Source organism: Notothenia rossii (genome assembly GCF_949606895.1).
Source record: "Notothenia rossii genome assembly, chromosome: 5".
NCBI lineage: Eukaryota > Metazoa > Chordata > Actinopteri > Perciformes > Nototheniidae > Notothenia > Notothenia rossii.
The window spans coordinates 85170865-85191833 of record NC_136903.1 but is presented as its reverse complement, the minus strand read 5'-3'; the positions used below and the strand labels follow the sequence as shown (position 1 = coordinate 85191833).

Below are 20969 nucleotides of genomic sequence, written 5' to 3'. Positions count from 1 at the left end.
GCCAATTAAGCAATCATACACGAGAGGCCGTATTTGAACGTCATTATTGGTAAGACAGTACTGCGGCAGGACCGAGGCGCTTGCACCGAGGTCCGTACGCCTGTACTGGATTCAATGACGTTCGAGAACGGCCTCAAGTGTATGATTGCGATTCTATTACACAAACTATCATTGTAATCAACAATATCATAAAATAATTTAATAATGTGGGCTAATTTGCTCCCAAACCTACGCTTTCTGCTTGAGTTAATCTCCGTCAGAAAGTAGTTCCTAGAAAGTAGTTCCCATGGTAACGGTTTGGACACTGTTCCGAAATCCACCATTTTCTCCTGGGTTTTTAAGAACGCTTTGAGACATTTGACAGCCCAGGTAGTTGACGCCAATGTACTCTTTTCGTTGCGACTTTTTTCCAACGCACTCAACTCGTCAGTTGCCGCAAATCTTTTGTTGGTTTTGTGGTCTGTGTCCATGTCCAACCATTCATCAATACTGAGGCCCCCCAACAAATCAAAATGAACTCTAAAATCTGACATTTTGTAGCTACCGATTTCCAACGAGAGACAATGTATAACAGTGTAACGTCTGTGGGTCGCTAAACGTCGCTATGGAAACCACACGATGTAGGCTCATGGAAGTAGTTTCGGTAGGATAGTGGCGTGTGTAGGCCACTGGATACTTTCTGATTAGGCACGTTCTATTTGATCGTTGTTTGATCGTGGAATCAAACACGCCTATTGACCAATCAGAGAGCTTGCTCAAACCTATGTGTTATAGAATGTACAGTCATATCTGTACATTTAACTGCATTTCTTGCACTTCCAGTTGGATGCTAACTGCATTGCGTTGCATTCTGGTGGTGGGTGTTGGGTGTTTACCAAATGTATAACCAAAACCAGAAAAAGGTCATTCTTAGTCCACATTTGAACATATTGTAATCCAATCTCTAAATCCTCTCTTTTTCCAGCTCTTCGATCTGGTGTACCGAGAGGAGACCTTGCTGAACGTAATAAAGAGTGTGACCCGCAATGGCCGCTCCATTCTCCTGACCGCCGTGCTGGCTCTTATCCTCGTCTACCTCTTCTCCATCGTGGGCTACATCTTCTTCAAAGACGACTTCATTCTGAATGTCGACAGGATACCCAACAAAACACTAGGTACGAAACAGGTTGTTACCTCTCACTCCCTAACCGGGACAGAGATAAATACCTCGCCCTTCACTGAACCCGGGGACAGTCAAGAGAAGAAACAAGGAATGTTTCTCTGCAGCAAACACACACACACACACACACACACAAACACACACACAAACACACACACAATCACACACACACACACACACACACACACACACACACACACACACACACACACACACACACACACACACACACACACACACACACACACACACACACACACACACACACACACACACACACAAACACACACGTATGTAGATGCTTATGACTCTTTCTGGATATCTCTTCCCAAACACATCCGTGACTGCAACAATCTGTCTATATTCAAATTTAGAAAAACATATTTAATTGTGTTTTATGTTTTTACTCTTTCTTTTTTATGAATGATCTGTATAAATGATATGTATTATTATTGTATCTTTTTTTATTTAATTACATTTAAAAAAAAAAAAATTCTATAGAGCATGGAGCCAGTATGGTGGGAGAGTTCTTCTCTGGTGGAGTCTGCCGGAAAGAGAATGGGGAGAACTGTTCGACAGAGGCTGTGAGGGAAGGTAGGGGGGTGTGTGTGTGTGTGTGTGTGTGTGTGTGTGTGTGTGTGTGTGTGTGTGTGTGTGTGTGTGTGTGTGTGTGTGTGTGTGTGTGTGTGTGTGTGTGTGTGTGTGTGTGTGTGTGTGTGTGTGTGTGTGTGTGTGTGTGTGTGTGTGTGTGTGTGTGTGTGTGTGTGTGTGTGTGTGTGTGTGTGTGTGTGTGTGTGTGTGTGTGTGTGTGTGTGTGTGTTTCGTTTTAGGTTGAATCCACGTGTTTGTGCATGCATGTCTCTCAGGAGATTCCCGAGTGTGTGACTCTGTCTAATGACTCATGCTTGTGTCCGTGAGTGTGTGTGTGAAGGTCTTTATGACCTCGCAGACAATCACTCAGGAGATCCGTCCCCCTGAGCCGGGCGGTCACATGGGATTTAACCCGGTTACACCAACTGGGGGCTTTCAGGGAGCCGGGTTGAAACACCAGGGCTTTAGACTGGTGTAGGGGTCAGAGGTCAGGGATTAATTGCAGTCAGGTACGAGCTGGTCGATGGGTTCACTCGGTGAACGCGCACATAGCTTCTCACAGCGAACAACGAACATTTGCAAACCGACTGACCTTGATGGGAAAGCCTCCAATCAAAGAGCACATGCAGCACCTTAGAAATCGATCAGCCAACCATGCGGAGTCCTCACAGCGGCGCGACCTCGTCTGGGCTTCACCAGGCCATGTTAGTCTGGTGACTTGTATTTTAGAGGATAGTTGAGAAATTCCCAGACATGTTATTTCCCCAGAGACCCCCCCTCCTTAAGTCTGAGAACAGTGTGACATTAGGGTTCAAGTGAGTTAGGATTGTGCATCGGACCTTAAGTCTTCAATTTTTTTTGTGTAGTTGAATTCTTAGTGGGTAGTAACACATTACATTTAACTGGGAACATGAACTTTAATGTTTTCTTTGTCAATAAATTGTTCTTCTTAGGTTAGTTACTCATGAGGTTTTAAGTGTTTTTATTGTTTTAAGAGATTAAACTGTTTAAGAGTAAATATAATGATATTTATATATGGCACTTTAATTAAGTAACGGGCCTTTTTAAAGGGGCCCCTATGATGGACATTTGCAGGTTCATTTCTGTATGTTGTGTTTCTACTGAGACATGTTTACTTGCTATAATGTTCATGTTCAAAAAGGTCTTTATTTTTCTCATACTGCCTGAAACAAGAGCCCAGTCTGCTCTGATTGGTTAGCTCTGTTGTGATTGGTCACGTACAATGTGTTGAAGCACTAGCCCATATAAGCGCAAGTGTTACATAGTGATGTCACTATGATGTTAAATATCTAAATTGAAGAAGAATTAAGAATAAAAGTTGCATCAGCTTTAACAATGAAATTAAAAATGTTAGTAATAATGTAATCCAATCATTTAAGCATGTTCGACACGGGTGTAAAAAACAACATAAGTCAATATAACTATAAAGTAACAAAACTTACCTTTTCTGTTCAGTCTACCCATTAATCATAAATGGATCCTCTCCTTTATCAATTAAGTTTAAAGGCATCATTGGCTGGTCATAGCCATGCGGACTTACTCTCTTTATAAGAAATGACAGATATCTCACAGTATCATTGTGTCTCCACAGCTACTGTTGCCATCCAGCCGTCGGCGGTGGTGATCGAGGACAAGGAGCGGTCATGTGACTCGCTGCTCATGTGCATTGTCACGGTGCTGAGTCACGGCCTGAGGAGTGGAGGAGGTGTTGGGGACGTCCTGAGGAAGCCATCCAAAGAGGTACAAAAGCACAGGATCACGACAAGGACAAAATCACATCCAAGATTAGATAAGACTTTCAAAAACAGTATAATTACATTTCCTAAATGAGCCTTTTTTTCATAATTGTTCACCTCTTTGTTGAAGTTTAAGATCTATTGGATTATAGGAATCATGGACTTCTCCCCACTGAAATGCAACACACACATCACATGCCTGCACAGTCCCTTACCACACACACACACACACACACACACACACACACACACACACACACACACACACACACACACACACACACACACACACACACACACAGATTCAATTACGTTTAATTAAAGTGGATGGAGAACACTGATAATAAAAATTAAAAAGTAAACGTTTTAATAAGCACATTTTATTAAATTAAATCTTCAAAAAGTACTGAGCATAACATTTTTTACCACATAAGCAAATATAAAATGCTTTGTTAATTCCATATGATGGAATGAGAGCAGCAGGCTTAATAACGAGGCTGTCTGTGAGAGAAAGACTTGAGGTCATGAGGTTGCGTAGGGGACTTTCAGAACTTCAAACACGGCAGAAAAAAAGCATTAATGGTATTTATCCAGGATGAAGACGAGCTCGTGCTCTACCACAACATGTGTCAGATCTGAAGCTTGACCCATAGACTCATACATGCTTATACAAACCTCAGCTAGCTTCACGCTCATGTGAATTCTCCGTACTGTTTTCAGTTGTGTCGGATTGTGTTTGATTGGATGTACTCTTACCTCATTCTGTATGCAGAGATTGCATTATGACTCACTGTGATGTGTTAACACAGTGATAGCATCAGGATTTGATGTAAATGGATTAGTTTTTTCGATAAACGTACTTTAGATTTTTTTAATCTTGATAAGACAGATCTTTTAGAAATGAAATGTAACATCTTACAACTCAAAGGTAGGATTAAGAACACTTTATACCTCATTTCTACTTTCTACTTATATTACACTATGACTAATATAACTTACTTAGTGTTCATTTATTCAGTCACCTAAGAGTAAAGAAGCCAAAATGTTACTGCTCATGCGTTCGAATCATTGCAATAACTTAGCTTTGTCTTTGGATAGCGTGAAACTTGGAAACATAGCATGGAGGAAATGGCCAGTGCGACTTTTTGATTTTCAAACCTTTACTTCTACTTCTCTGCTTACTAGCGAATTATAGAAATGTATGAAGCATAGCCCATTCCCCCCCTTTTTTACTTTCCATGTTTGAGATTTTTCTTTATTTTTTTTATTTTTTTTTATTATTCTTTTTTTTTGGTACTTTGTTATAACTATTAATTTGAGTGAGAAGGAAAAAGGAAAAAAAAAAAAGAGTATATATATTATTGTTGTATGTTTTTGTTTCTGACATGTTCAATAAACTGACAAAAAAAAAAAAAATTTAAAACATAAATGTATTCAATTTGTATTATGCATTTGTTGTTTGTCACATTTCTTTTTTGCTACTTTAAAAAAAAAGTGCTTAAAATGTGCTTGACGGTCGATGTGATACATGATGACTAATGACTGGGTAACACCAGCTCATCTATCTTGTTCTTCTAACACATCTTCTCCTGTTTCTCTCCAACAGGAGCCTCTTTTCGCAGCCCGGGTGATCTACGACATGCTCTTCTTCTTCATGGTCATCATCATCGTCCTCAACCTCATCTTTGGTGTCATCATCGACACATTTGCCGACCTGAGGAGCGAGAAGCAGAAGAAAGAGGAAATCTTAAAGACAACCTGTTTCATTTGCGGTGAGGGAAATAAAAAGAACTGTTATTCTGCACGGTCAAAATATAGTTGTTAGATCATATAACCGCTGTCACCTTTTCTATCATTAAATGTATTCTGCCTACTCATCATCCCTTCTTAGAATGTAATAAGGCAGAAACATCAACCGTGATACATTCGAGTCAAAGCGGGAAGCAAAACTGTGTATCTGTGCAGTGTCATCAGCAGGTGTGAATGCTGAGGTTTGACTCAAAGGAGGGGTCCGCTCTGAGACGACACTTTAGTGAGCGTGATGTTTGCTGTGAAGCATGGGGGCTGTTTTTTCCGAGTAGCATAAACACCAAAACGCCTCCTCTTCCCAGAATGAATGTTTCGTCATGGCAGTGCTGCTGCTACCGTGCCGCCGCTGCTGCTGCTGCTGCTGCGGAGGAGTGTTTCTTCCTGTTGCATGATGGGTCTTGACCATGTTAGACTGTACACAGACACTGGCCTCATCAGTCAATAAACAGTCACCCATTGGCTACTCATTGAACTAACATCACTTTGAGTTGGGCAACACCATTAAGGGTTATTCCGTTTTGCTGCAAAAGCAAAAAACAAGAGCGTAAAAAGGATTAAATGGATTTGGTGTGACAGACAGCCGAACTGACCTGACCTGTTTGGTGCGTCCATTCCCTTGTGAGCCAATTTCAGTTAGTCATCCTCGTTTAGATCACAAGAGCGGTTACATCATGTTGCGACACAAAGAGTGTTTCTTCACAGTGTTTATTTGGGATGTGTGGTGTGTTTTGTGTGTGACTGTGGTGTATCCTTGTGATTTGTTTAGGATTGGAGAGAGACAAGTTTGACAATAAGACGGTCACCTTCGAAGAACACATCAAAGTGGAGCACAACATGTGGCACTACTTGTTCTTCATAGTCCTAGTGAAGGTGAAGGACTCCACAGAGTACACCGGCCCGGAGAGCTACGTGGCCGAAATGATGCGGGTAAGGATGACGTCACACACATTGATCTGTTTCAAAGTCCTACACACATTCAATACCTTCACATCTACACAGCAGGGGCCATTATAGGGTCGAATTACACGGCTTAGTTCAATAGTCGATTCTGATTGGTCAATTTGGACAGAGGTTGGTAATACTTGATAACACACTGCTGCTGCTAAGCAAACACAATGACTGTTGCTAAGGAGGGACAATGCAGAGTGGGAAAGAGGTGCTGGGCGTCAGAGAAATCACCAGAAGAAGACGGACAGGTCAACACTAACAGCAACACGGTATGGTAGTGGAAAAGAATATGTGAACAGACTTGGACAGTTACAGGAAACCTCAATAAGGGCTGCCGCCATTTTAAAGACTTTGCTTTTTAGTGGAAGCACTGAGATACTTTTTAGGACAATAAAATAATGTTCTATTAATATTGGGAGTCAAGTGGTTGGTTTATTTAGTATGAGGCTGTGTAATACTCAGGATAATGTGCAACGAGGCGGTCATTAATAAAAAAGAAAACCTTCAAATCAAACGTGAAGCGGAGGGACCTTGATAACCCTGCACATGAATCCTTACATGTTAAATAAAATATGCTTTCTGTGAACAAATCCTCAATTTTTCAAGCCCCCCCTGTTTTCAAAATAAACCTCTTTGACCTCTGTGGGAAACCATTCCTGCTTCAGAAACAACACATGCAGACGCACCGTGCCACACTATCAGCTGCTGTGGTCTCCACTGAGGTTAACCTTCACTGCTAAAAGCACTGCAGGCGCTGAGGCTCCAGATATCGGCTTTACGGTTTCGAGAAATAATTTATCGTTGCAGCTTTTTGTTTTTCTGCACCAGCGACGGACGGGCAGTGTGTTTTTTTTTACCTCTCTTCTCTCAGTACTGCATTATGTAATTCCTGGCCTCCGTGACCTTGAATCCTTCCAAAGTATTATCACATCAGTCAATTTAGTGAATGGAGAATTAGCATTCAGGCAGAGTCTGCCATTGGCATCAAATGTGTTAATCCCCCGAAGCAGCCATGCCTTGCTTTAATCATTAAGCACACACAGCTCATGATAGGCAGAGCGGGACCAAGCCGCATGCTTTTGTTAATCAGCAGTGTGAGGATATCTCCTTAAAGAATGTCAATGCAAAAAGTTATTATATCATCAAAGAAAAAAGTGTTTCCTTATATTTCAGATTTATTTGTTTGGTTTTATTAAAAAAAAATTGATTATGTTTTATTTATTTTATTTTAGGATTGTCAAATTAACAGGTTTATTAGCTTAATAAATTATTAAAAAAAAATATTTTCCATGCATATAGAAGTGCATTGATATGTTTGTTTTTATTAATCCTAAATAATTCATTTAAATGAATGGATTGATTGACCTCTCATCATAAACTATATGTGTATTATACTGTACTATAATCTTCTTGTGTCGGTTATTTTTTCTAATATTAAATCCCAAAACAGGATGTCAGACAGTTCAATTAAACTGATTTAAAATAAAGAAAGCTGTAGCAGGTTTGCTCCTACTCCTTTTCGGACACATATGATTTATTATTATTATTAATATGAAGACGTTTTTTTGTTTTTTTGTTGAATATACAAATATTACCATAAATGTGGATAAATACTGTATTTAACAATACGGTATTCTGTTTTTCAAATTTTTTATTTTTTAATCTGTTCGAAATAAAGACTGAAAATGAAAAATGAAGCAAAGATATGGTGGGAAAAACATTTTTGAGATCTCAACAAATAAGTACTCGCGTTGGACGCTACACAAACGAAACGACAAACACGCTCGTCAATTCTGGCTTTTCACGTCACAGTGGATTCAACCAAACAATCTCTGTGGAAATAAAAAACAGAAATGAAATTGCCTGATTGTTTATTTGGTGGCATCATAACCTCATAACCTATGAGCAAGTATAAGTGTTTATGACTGCCAGAGGAAAGCCCCTTTCTTCTGAAGTGGTTGCTCTCCTGACGCACTTGCTCTGCTGTCACTTTCTGACGCAGTTTCTCATTAGACACACACACTACGCTGCCTTCCTCTCCTCGACCTGCTGCACTCGGTCTTGTGAGGAACCACCTGACTCAGGATTAACCCCCATCCTCCCGTCCCATTAACCTTACACCCCACTAAGCCTAAAGGAGTTTGTTAAGGTCACGTTCTGACCGGCAGCTTTAGGGGCCGGCGGAGCCAAGCAGACACACATGGTGCGAAAGACCCCGTGACCCATCAGCTGACCCAGTCATCCCCGACATTAACTCCCAGCTTCACATGCAAGTGTTTGATGCTCGGCCGCATTGTTCTGTTCCCAAAGAGATGTTTGTTTCCAAGCATGCTCTTTTAGTTATTTAAGTGTGACAGCACAGATCAAGATTGAGAAAGGGACGACGTGGTTTGCTTACTGCATATATTTTATTGCATTCTATTTCAATGTAAATGACTGCTTTATTTTATATTTTACTTTATTATTTCTTATTTTTTTGTAATGTTATTACAGTGTTCTTAAAATAGTTCTCTATCTGCGTTTTTTTATTCTTATGTATGCACCACGACACCAAGTCAAAGTCCTCGTACGTGTCAACCTACCTGGTAATAATCCTGTTTCTGATTCTGATTGATTTAATTTCCTTAGCGTTAACAAACGCACGCTAAATTGCAATTTCGAAATAATTACATTTTAGATTGTGAAGGCTAAGCAGAAATCAATTCAATTAGTTTGAACCATTACGATGTGCAATACGGTGAATACATCCAAACAAGTTTGTATTCAGGCACATGTTTGAAGGTAGTTTCCCTCCCATTACTTTCAATGAACCCCACGCTGTTCCATACTGCCTAGTTGTTGTCGTGTGCTGAAGCGCAATTATCCTTGTACATTACTGTTTTATATACAGTACTGTATTCACTGTATTTATTATTGTCTGTATATTTATTCTTATTTATAAATTTCCCATCTATTTACCTTTTATTTTTGTATCATTTATTTTGTACATACTTCTGATAATTTTTTATATAACTGACTGTTTTGCCCTCTGGTTAGACCCTCCTTAATTTCGTTACACTGTGCTTGCATTTTGTAATGACAATAAAGTAATCTAATCTATTACGCTACTAACTACGTCTACTTTGCACCTTTTTTAGTTTTGTTCTTTTCAGATGTACTTTAAAGAGTGAAAACCCTCAAAGTACACCCTGTAGCGAGTAAAACTCTAACACAGAAAATACCTCCCCAAAACGCCTCGTTGGAGATACGTCACTGTCCATTGTTTACTTCCTGGGTGCTGTGTCGTAGAAGCAGCCAGTAGCCGGATTGGCCGCAAATGGGCCAATCCGTGGAGCCGTTACGTTACGTCCGCGGAGCTGTTACTTTAAGCTCCCGCTGATTGGTCCAAATTGACCAATCCACAGACTTCCTCACACACACACTCAGTGCAAGCAGCTCTGCTGAACCCTCCTCCCTGGCTGCAGGCTGATAACAGACAGTTGGGATCGCGGCGAAATTCTCTCTGCAGACCCATTCTCTCTGCAGACCCATTCTCACAGCGTTTATTAACCTTTTTCTTACTCAATATCAAGCCATACTTATTGTTTTTACTTCGGCTTTGACTTTGTGTGTGCTCAGGATGAGTTTGGCTGAGTTTGGCTGTGTATCGCTAAACAAGGAAACCACACCTCCAGGGAGCTCAGCGCGATTCACAACGTTCCGACCAATCGGAGCACACTGGGCTCACAGGGAGGGGGGGGGGGTGCAAGAGCTGCAACGAGCCGTTTATGTATATTCAGCAGTATTCACTCTCTCCACTAGTTTACAGAGATGCTGTATGCGAAACCAATGTGAGTTTGGAACATTTCACAGTATAAATCTATTCTAGTAGACCTCAACAATTTAATTATGATCAGTGGAAATGGCCATGACATGGGCCCTTTAATACAATAATAAGTACTTTGAGTTTTGTTACCTTCTGTTGAGTTTGATTTGGTTTGATACTTTACTTCAGTGAAAAGTGAGTAAGACATTCTTCTTAATAAAAATGCATTTTCTTATAATTGTTTTAAATTGAAAATATTAAGTAAATTAACTCACAGTTTTATGCAAAGACCTGTTGGTTGTACAGTTTTACTTAATTAAAGTTAGTAACTTATTTGATGTATTAACATTTTTATTTACCCACACTTTTCGCAGCTTTGGGTTTTGTAAGGATTATAAAATCATACAAAAGTTACATTAAAGAAATGCATAGATCAATGTTGTTAATATACATTTCTATTATACCTCTTTTGATTGTTTTGTTTGAACATATTGCTGCTGTAATTTACACAGCCTATTACCGATGTCTCTCACACTATTTATAGAATGCCTCCGATGTGTGCTGCGTCTTGCCCACCGTGTTTCGATTTATTTGATGGTGCATTAGCATGGAAGAAGCTACAGGAGAGTGGGGGGGTGTAGAATTCAGATCACTCTGACAATGACTGGGACTGACGTCAATGGTGGAGGGCTCTGAGTGAAATGTCCTCTCTGAGCTGTAAAAACATGATGCTCTGCTCACAAAAAGGTCATTCTTTCTGCACTCAACACTGCAGGGTGCCCCATCCCTGAAAGCCAATGTAAAGCCTCCGTGGGAAACAAACATTCAGATCGGAGTAGTGCACATTATGTTTACCAAGTGTGTTAAGATGAGGTTTTTTTAGCCATTTTTCTGGCTGTCAGGTGTCTTGTGGCATGACTGTGACGTTTTCTGTTGCTGTTGTAACCACACAGCATCCTGTTTCTCTCTCATGGCCGTGCGGTTTTAAAAATGAAAAATGTACTTCCGTCATTTCCATTGAAGCGGAGTGTTAAGTCGTGGCTTCACTTCTCAGTTTACTGGAAGCGGGTTCATTTGTAAACACTGGGGTTGGAAAGAGGGCCGGCTTGCAACAACAACACGTGTGCTTGTGGCCGGCAGGATGCAAAATGGGGAAATTACCCCTAAATGATGATTAGTTCATACTTTTTTTAGAGCATAAGAGCAGGGTGTTGAATACAGGTCACAGTGGAGGTATTCCATCCTCAATTATTTATTCTCTAAAATCTCTCAAAATGCTTGTTTTCTGAATGGAAATCTGATCATTCAGGCTACGTTACTCAAGCTACCATTGTAGCTGCTCCATTCCCACTCAAAATAATGTCATATAGGCATAAATAAAGCAGTGACTTTATTGATTATACCATGAACAGTCTATTGTTTGTATACTTACATTTATAAACATAGATTTGTGTCTGGTCTCTGTTCAAACTTGATGTGCGGTAGAGCTTTGTGTGCTATTCATGGTGCGGGTTGGTTTGTCTGATTCAACAATTTCAGTACGTCAGTGACGGTCAGGAAGTTCAACCATGGATGTATAAAGAGAACTGGGTATAGCTCCGGAAGCAGGACCCAGTTTATTCCTATGAAAGTTGCACATGAAGTCAAAATGGCCTGACTCTTGATCACAAAATTCCCCACAGCTTATGTGCAATGCCTTGATTTGTTTTATGCTGCTGCTGCAACAAAAAACATTTCCCAAATTGGGATTAATAAAGTACATTTTAATCTTACATTGTATCTTATCTCCAGCCAATCTTCAGCCTCCATTGGGCCCATAGAGCATTCACACTTTTTATTTTTTTATTTTATTTTATTTTTTTACTAAGCTTCCAGTTCTCTCTTTCACGGCAGCGTCACGTCCGCTCCCAGCTCAGTCATGAATGGATTCGGCTTCAAGCGTATTTTACAAATGTTATGCAATAATGATTTAAACAGAAATGATTCAAGTGTTGAACTGGTTAGCTGTTATAACGTTAAAAAGATACACGCTGATTTGCAGAAGTCTATTTCCCAATGTTAGTCAATGGGAGTATGTTTGAGCCAAGTGGCTTCAAATTGTAGTACTATTGTTTGGGCACTACGACAATTTGCTTTGACACTGAGCAGACTTCCTGGGAGCTTGATCTCAACCCTGATTGGCTGAATTTTGTGTCACTGTCTTAATTTGCACCAGGGCTTCTTTGCATTGAGTTCGCACTGCATATAGCACCACAGAATGATTTGTAAAATAAATGAAAGCACTGCAATGATAGAAATGTCGTACTTAAACATGTATTGAGAGAAATACAATATGTGTGTGTTTGTGTGGGGGTTGTTTGTGTGTGTGTTGCTCATCATCTTAGCGCTGTGTGATTCCCCTCTGTCTGCCTCTGAACCGGTTTGTGGTTCTGAAGGCCACCTCAACCCCAACGCCCCCATATCAACCACTGAAACCTCCGGGACTTTTCCAGACCAGTTCTGCTGTTTTTTAGCCAGTCAACCTCAGCGACATCCTCTGCTTTCATTCATGCTGCATCATATTGTAGATTGAAGGACAGACTATAGAGACGTGTGAAACATACATGCGTTCACATGACTGTGGCCTTTTTAAAAAGCAGGTTCAGACAGCTCTCAATAACAATGGCATGTGGTGGTCGAGTGCCAGAGGAGATGGGAGCGTGAAAGAATGCAGTCGAGTGGCCCTGAGTGATCCCTGAGCTCGGTGTTTGGGTTCATGTGGAGACACTGTTGCTTATGAATACAAGTAAAGTGCATGAAAGGTACAATAAAGTAGATTGCAAGATACCTTAATAAATAGTTGGTATTGATGTAATACTTGGTTCTCAATGCTAGTCTTATTTTCCAATACAAACCAAAAAGCCAATTTATTTTTCCTTCACTTTTTGATCCATTTCATTCGGTTTAGGAAGAATTGGTGGATGAAACACTCTTTATTTTGTCACGGATGTACATGCACACAGTACAACACACACAGCGAAACTGGGAGCGGTAGTGGGGGGTTCGGTGCCTTGCTCAAGGGCACCTCTGCAGTGACCATTAGGTGAACTGGCACTTCTCGAGCTACCAGTCCACACTGGTCCGATCGGGACATGAACCAGCGATACAGAATGTTTCAGATAAATAAAGTAGACAGAAAGGGATTGCATAAATATTTTATTTAGTGGGAATGCTGTTAACAGCTTTCCAACTAACTTATTCTACGCACGAAAAGTTTATTATTCCGCCGACTTATTTTGCCGCGCTTCTCCTCCCGCATTGAACATCGCAGAAACTCCGTTCAAACATCAAAACGTTCAGCTCGGTCGGGAATCGATGGCTATTACTTTTCTCATTCATAACTTTCATAATTCCAGAGATACATCCCATAATACATCACATTTTTAACCATTGAAGTCAATGGAGAAATTCTTCAACTTCAACAAATCTTCATGCGACTTCAACTGCTAACTGTTCATTTGTACTTTCACTCAGAAACCTCATTCTAACTTTAAAATGTTAAACATCTTTCTGACATTATTCGTGTAAAACAACTTTAAAATCTGATTCTTACTTTTAGAGATATTAAACATTGTTCAGACCTTGTTTTAGAGGTTTTCTTCAGATTTTAACATTAACTAGAGTGCGTGATGTCACAGCTAGAGGGTAGAAAATCTTGAAATTTGCCTTCATATATTTTTTTTAAACTGCCATAATTCCCAAACCCTATATTCCTGAGACATAATTTATCATGACAAACGTAGGAAAGCATCCCGTAGCTTGAAAAATGACAAATAATTAAGCAAAAATAATTAAACAAAATGCCTCTTGAGGGCATGAAGTGACAACAACGTTCAACATTCCTCCATTAAACCCCATTGTAATTTCAGGCAGATATTTCCTCACGGCAGCAGCCGCACACCTTTAGTTAAACTGCCAAAAAGGCCACATTATTAACCCGAAACTACACAAAAATTACACTTCAGATACTCAACTTCCTTGACATGCTTAACGTTTTGAAATTTCACAGATATCTGTTACGGTTCTTCCACAAAACGTTCACATGTAAGAGGTGTATCTCTCATTCAGAACAATGAAAACCTTTGATCTCTGGACGCCTCGTTAGCTCAACTATAAACACCTGTGTAATGGAACACGATGATGTCATCGCTCCAACTGACATGCTCAGAGCAGCAGACTTCAGATAGCAGTGTGCTAACAGTCCAGCCGTGAACACATCTACGGGACAGTTTTGAGATTTCTTCAAATGCCGTTGCCATGGCAACACAATGCTCGCCATGAAACACGGTTTTCTCATAACTTCAGTGAAACTGCTCCAAACGGCCCAAAACTTCACAGGTTTGGTAACGATGCAGCCATCAACGCATCTAAGCGTATTATGGGGTGTCATCAAATGCCGTTGCCATGGCGACAGATTTTTTGCCATCAAGTTAGTTCAGAAGTTTGCAGTTCAAATATTCTGCTGCTTTTCCAAGCCTTTTTACTTTATTTTCTTCTCTTATCACACATTCAAGCCCCCAGTGTTCATTTATCATTTCAATCTAAATTCTTCACTTTCTTCTTACACATTTCATTTTAATCTAAATTCTTTACTTTCTTCTTACACATTACATTTCAGCATAGCAGTTTAGCGTCACATTTTCAGCATAAAGCATTCCAACAGGCAATTTCTTCAGAAATTGCATTCTCTAGTTATAATATGTTGTTTCTCTGGTATTAATGTGTGTGGATTCAGCCTTTAGGGCATTTTACCATTTTTAAGACATTAATATCACAAAAATATATATGATGATTTTCCAATAGACAGACTGGGACTGGCCATATATTGTTTTCTTTCTCTGCTATTAATGTGAAGCAGCAGCAGTGATACAACATAGAGAGAGTAAACAGTATGGCAGGTATTAATGTACGTTAAAGTGGTTTACACAGAGGCATTGCTTCTTTAGAATCCCTTAAACGTGTGAATGAAAGTCCAAGAACGGGACTTTCCAACACTGATAATAAAAACTACTATATCCTGTCGAGATTTATTAACTGCATGTAAATCAATTACATTTAGCAACTAAAACAATGTCGACCAGAACGAATAGTGTAAGTGTGATTTCATAAAAATCGTAATAATAACTCCGCTTCATTATTTCATCACGTATAAAACGGATGCAGAAAAATTACAACCAAGACTAAGATATTTTATTTTCACACCTCCCACTATGTAAACTGCCTTTTCGATCCTAACTACTGTAATCAGTTTACACCATCACACGTACTGAAAGTGATCGTTCCCACATCATGCCAAGCTTTAACATCTCTAACCTTTAGTCAGCAGTCCCTAATCAAAGTTGTCGTTCATGCCAGGGGATATTTAAAATTAACTTTAACACGAACGAATCAGCACTTCATCTTGTGTATCAAACGTGTACTCTTAAAGGTCACCTATTATGCAAAATGTACTTGTCGATGTCTTTTATACATAAATAGGTGTCCCCGGTGTGTAAGGAGACTCACACAGGGTAAGAAAAAAAGGCCCTCTCTCATTTCCTCCATACCCACCTCTCTAAGACGGAGGTTCAACAGAGCTGATCCAGATTTTGCTGCGGTCATGAAGACATTACTATAATGTGTGCTGGCTTTACGTTGAACTCCTGGCAACGTTCAGTCCACGGCCCAACCTATCGTCCCCGATTAGGAATGTGCTCTATCAGAAACAATGCGCGATGTGTTTTTGATGTAATATGGTCTGTGTTTACATTAGCGAGCATCGCTAACACTCAGAGCTAACGCTGTAGTGGAGAAAATATGTGTAAAAAAAGCCGGATATAAAAAGGTACTCACCTTGTGACCCACGAGACAGTAAGCGTTTGAGACATTTTCAGAAATAATCCTTGATGTGGTTTGGCACATAATATGGCGTTTAATCACGAGTTTCTGCCGTTAGACACTCTTCACAGACTCAGAGGTCAAAGGGGCGTGGCCAGCATCAGCTTGGTTCCATTTGAAGCTACAGACCCAGAATCAGCACTTTAGTAACAGGGCTGAAATAGAGGGGTATGAGGCAGGGCTACAATGGGTTTGGTATTTTGAGCAAAACACTTCAGAGACATGTTTTGTATAGATATGAAAATGTAATATATTGTTCAAATATTGCATAATAGGTGAGCTTTAAGTGAAACAAATGTAACTCACCACACACACTTAAAAATAAACCTCACCTCCAGATAGAGTGGCTAGTTTTATTCAGCTCTTAATGAAACAGCCAATGATAGTTGTATTGCCTCACTTGAGAATTAAAGTGCTTCCTGTTTATATCAGCGTGTGATTTTGTGATTTTGAGTCAAATGAGGACATTTATTTCTCATCTTTGTGTAAGTTGTATCATGCATGAACGTAAGGTACGAGTAGACGTGATGGAAAACATGTCACCGATAAGTGAACGGCCTGTTTACATTGATTTGAAGAATGTCCCCACATCCCATGTGATTAAAATATGGAAAGTCCCTCATAATTGCTTTTATAGTAGTCTTCAAATCACAGCACACAGCCATTAAAGCCGAAGACATTAAAGAACACTAATCAAATAGAGCTTGTCAGTTGTTAACTCTTGATGCCAAATGTGTGAAGCATTTTTCTAATAAAACATAGAAATGAAAGCCATTTCTTTCCAGATTTCCAGTTTAATCGAATAATAATAAAAGGATGTGTACTCGGAGAGTAGACCTCCGCCAGGCCAACATGTCCTATTTTGCGTAATTAAAGGGGCCCTATTCTGCTTTCTGGGTTTTCCCTTTCCTGTGTAGTGTGTTATCGGTTGTACTTGATAGGCTAATGGGCGGGACATCTCTAAACAGCTAACCAATCAGAGAAGACTAGGCTCTGGTTTCAGACAGAGGGTGAAAAGAGGTGCTGCAGTACAGGCAGTATGAGAAAAATAAAGAGCTTTTTGAACATTAAAGCATTGAGACACGAGAGGAACAAAATACTAATATGAACCTGGAAATGAGCAGAATAAGGCCGCTTTAATTAAATAACTAAATATTGTGTGTATCCGCTCTAAAGTTTGACTGCCCATGCTACATCCTTCCACCAAATTTCATGAAAGTGGTACCATTTCGTTTTTCCATAATCCTACTGAAAAAATAAAATGATAGAAACGTAATATTTCTGCCCAATTTACAACGGACTTAAGACAAACCATAAAGCATGTGATGCATCAGTGTCACCATGTTGGCTGCTGTTAACCCCTCAGCTGTGTGTTCCCCAGGACCACAACCTGGACTGGTTCCCTCGGATGCGGGCCATGTCCCTGGTGAGCAGCGATGCGGACGGGGAGCAGAACGAGATCCGCAGCCTGCAGGAGAAGCTGGAGTCCACCATGAAGCTGGTGTGCAACCTGTCAGGACAGCTGACGGAGCTCAAAGAGCAGGTGGGTTCAGCTGTAACAAGAAATTGATGGGGTTTCAAAACGGATGCTGAGAGCAGACGTTGCACAAAGTTTGTTTGTTTGCAGCTCTTGCCCTTTAGATGCAGGACTTTCTAAATGCATGAGGTGGTGAGTCATACAGCAAATCACAACACAGCTCATAAGGCTCTTAATCTGATTTCATTTGATTCTTTTTTAAGTGTTGGTTTTTTCATTGATTTCGTTGAATCAGAATTTACCGGAGCACAGAATTCAAAATAATAGCTTTTCATTAGACCGCAGAGTGAGATCACAGAAGAGTAAGGGAAGTAGAAGGGAGGAACATCCATATTTATTTGTATTTTTTTGTATTTTTTTTGCATTTCTAGAACAAAGTCAAACTCCCTAGAAAATGGTTTGATATTTAGAGAATATATCTGACCTTTCAGTTTATCTGCTCTGATAGAAATCACATGTTTATTCTCAACATTTCAGCTTTTTACCTATAATATTATTCAGAATTTCTTCTCAGAATGCAACCGAAACATCTTCCTCATCTCATTTAGTTTCCTTATGCCTGACACTTTTGATTTCAACATTTTAAAATAAACATTATCCTTCTTTTTCCTTCCCTTTCCCCGGCTCTTTTATCTGTATTTCCATAGTGAAATAATCATTCAGAATGACTTTTAAAAGAGTACTTTGCAAAATAAACACACAGAAAAGTGCCCCTTCATTGCCTAAGAATACATGAGACTTATTGCACAATTGCTGCAATCCTGCGGTTCTAGTAAACAGAATAGTAAAAATGTCTTTACCCTTGAAATGAGAACTACGTGTGAGGAAGTGAATGCTACCGAGACATTTTGACCCAGACAGAGGGAAATGATTATTGTGTTGCTGCAAGCTGTGAAGGGCACAGCAGCGTCACATTTCAGTCCCAATCCAACATGTGCAAGGCTTGTTTTTGACTTGTTTCATGAAGCAACGATTCAACAAGTATGATTGTGCAGTCACGTTAATGCTGATTCCTCTCAGAGAGAACATGCCACTCTTTCAAAGTAGAGCACAAGCAGTAAAGTGTGCTGCTGACGTTCTCTTTAAAATAACTGAGTTCACACCGTCCACTGATGTGTTTTCATGATATGTTCTGCAACACATTGAATTATCCCTCCTGACACACTCATTGCAAGACCCCTTTGACTTCTCGCTCTTAATATTGTTGTGTTTCAGTGCCGAGGTGTCAAATGCTCCCCTTTTGTTAAAGGAAAAAGTGAATTCTTGGCAGAAAGAAGAATTTCCCTTTCTGTTTGTGGCGCTAAAAAGGCTAGCACCTGTGTTATGACTCAAGTGCTTTGCTTGATGTTTGAAATTTCTTTTCACCGGGTTTCAGTATTAGTATATTGTTTTGTGCTGCTTTCGTCAGCGGTCACAAACAGCAGCGCGGATGACGATGCTTGAAAGGATTTCAAAAGAATCAGTGGAGCATTGTGCGCCGTGTGTTCGCTTCTGTAAAGTAAGATCGACAGAGGATGTAGCCAAGATGAGGAAAATGGTGGATTCATTTTGTAAAATGTGTCTTCTTTTTTTTCCGGTGCTCTTCAGATGACCGAACAGAGGAAGCAGAAGCAGCGGATTGGTCTGCTGGGACACCCTCAGCACATGAACGCCAACCCCCAGCAGCCCGCGTAAGGTCGAGTCACGGCTCTGCATACAACGCGTACCGCACTGAGTGTAATCCATAGTAACGGTAGGGAAACACTGTACCATAGGTAGTCATAAGGCGATGTGTAGCTCTACCCCACGCTAACAAAGTGACGCTCACTCACCTCGTTCTGTTCAGTCCGGTCGGAAAAACGGTGCCAAAAGTTTTCTACGTAGAAAAAAAATTAAATTGGGATTTCTCAACTCATGGCCTTTACTGGTTGAACTTGATGAACTGGACAGGAGGATATTTAGTCCCATTTTAATGTTTTCTATTCTGGGCAGTATTAAATGTCTTATTTTTGTATGTGGTGCAATATATAATAACTTAAATATGCAACCTCATTGGTGTGTGGATTCAATCGATCATGTCTTATTTAAAAGCCAATTTGTTTCTGTTTCTCTGGATTAAATAGGGAGTAGTTGTCTTTGCTTACTCAAATATAGAGATAATACTATATAAGCTGGCCTCCTTAATTACATCCACCACCCTCTATAGAGATAGTTATTTATTGTGTGAGAGCAATAGTTTCTTTCACCTGTGTAAATCGAGTGTTTTCATATCTCACTGCTAACTTATTTTATGATAAATTTGCTTTCTTGTTTAATTCAGTTCTAAAGGACATGTAGAATGTGTGATTTATTCAGTATCACTCACGCTATTACAAGATGCTCAGGAGTATGTTACTGTGATAAACTTCATTAGCATAATGTCCAGCAGACATGTTCCACTGTGCCTGTTTCCGTCTTTGTTTAAAGTCCGACACATGTTTGCTGAGTCTCTAACTTTTATTTTACTTTGCTCTAAAATGTATTAGTTGGTTTTCATGCTGCTTTTTTTTTTGACTACTATGTGTACATAAAGTTTGCTGCTTATCTTCGCTTTTGTATAGAAAACGAGTTGGAGAAAAACAACTGAATGATAAGATTAACTCAAGATCTAAGCACTGTCTATTTGTATATTAAAGTAGAATTATTTATTAAAATTGATGTAATTATCCTTAAATGTGTGTTGTCTTTATTGTTAGTAGTTATAAATATAAAATAAACTGCTTTATTGTTTAACAATGTTCAGCCTGGAAGGTTATTTATACAACCTTGTACATTTTTACCCAAATCTAATTTAGTAAATTAAATCAGATAGAACACTGTATATGTTGTTCTAGATACAACTATAAATAAATTCCACGAATCCGATGTAGGAATTTCAGCTGGTGTGTTCCAGTTTTAATATAACTTTATTGTCCTGAATTAAGTTTTAGCTTTCAGGGAAACTACCAGCATTCGAGTGGAATGTGTATAATCGGCTGCATTTAAATTGGCATACATCCTGATGTATAGGGACTTTCTATAAGGGTTCTCTGCATGCCAAGTATTTATCAAGCTTCTCTCGTCTTCAGATGAGCCTCTCTCACCATGTGTGCAACATAGAATAATGCAGTGTAAATGACTCGGAGTCAAGATGCTGTTTTGCTTTGAGTCAAACTAAAATTGAAGTGAGAGCATGCATGTTGCTCATCAATGTGCTCCTATCCTCCACAGGTTTACATTGAATGTTAATGTTAAAACAAACTGCTAACACAGAATCAGATCAAATCTATTGAACATATGAGTAACGTAATGTAGATTCTTGCCAACTACATTGTCCCTCAAACTTTTTATCGTGACATAATCATTTCATTGCCACAGTAGCAACATGGGTACGGTAATTATTCGCAGTAGGGGGAACTGGGCACATTTACTCCAGAGCTACTTTATATT

General features: G+C 39.6%; 1 protein-coding gene across 1 annotated transcript in view; it reads left to right on the top strand.

Annotated features, from left to right (window-relative positions):
• LOC307041052 (inositol 1,4,5-trisphosphate-gated calcium channel ITPR1-like) overlaps positions 1-20214 on the top strand; it is a 30877-nt gene extending 10663 nt beyond the window's left edge. Inside the window, exons 4-10 of the mRNA XM_079684372.1 lie at positions 965-1154; positions 1661-1753; positions 3363-3511; positions 5114-5279; positions 6083-6243; positions 17367-17528; positions 19110-20214. Of these exons, the coding sequence (XP_079540498.1) occupies positions 965-1154; positions 1661-1753; positions 3363-3511; positions 5114-5279; positions 6083-6243; positions 17367-17528; positions 19110-19196 (1008 nt within the window). The 3' untranslated portion in view covers positions 19197-20214. The remainder of the gene's footprint in view (positions 1-964; positions 1155-1660; positions 1754-3362; positions 3512-5113; positions 5280-6082; positions 6244-17366; positions 17529-19109) is intronic.
• The last annotated feature ends 755 nt before the right edge of the window (positions 20215-20969 follow it).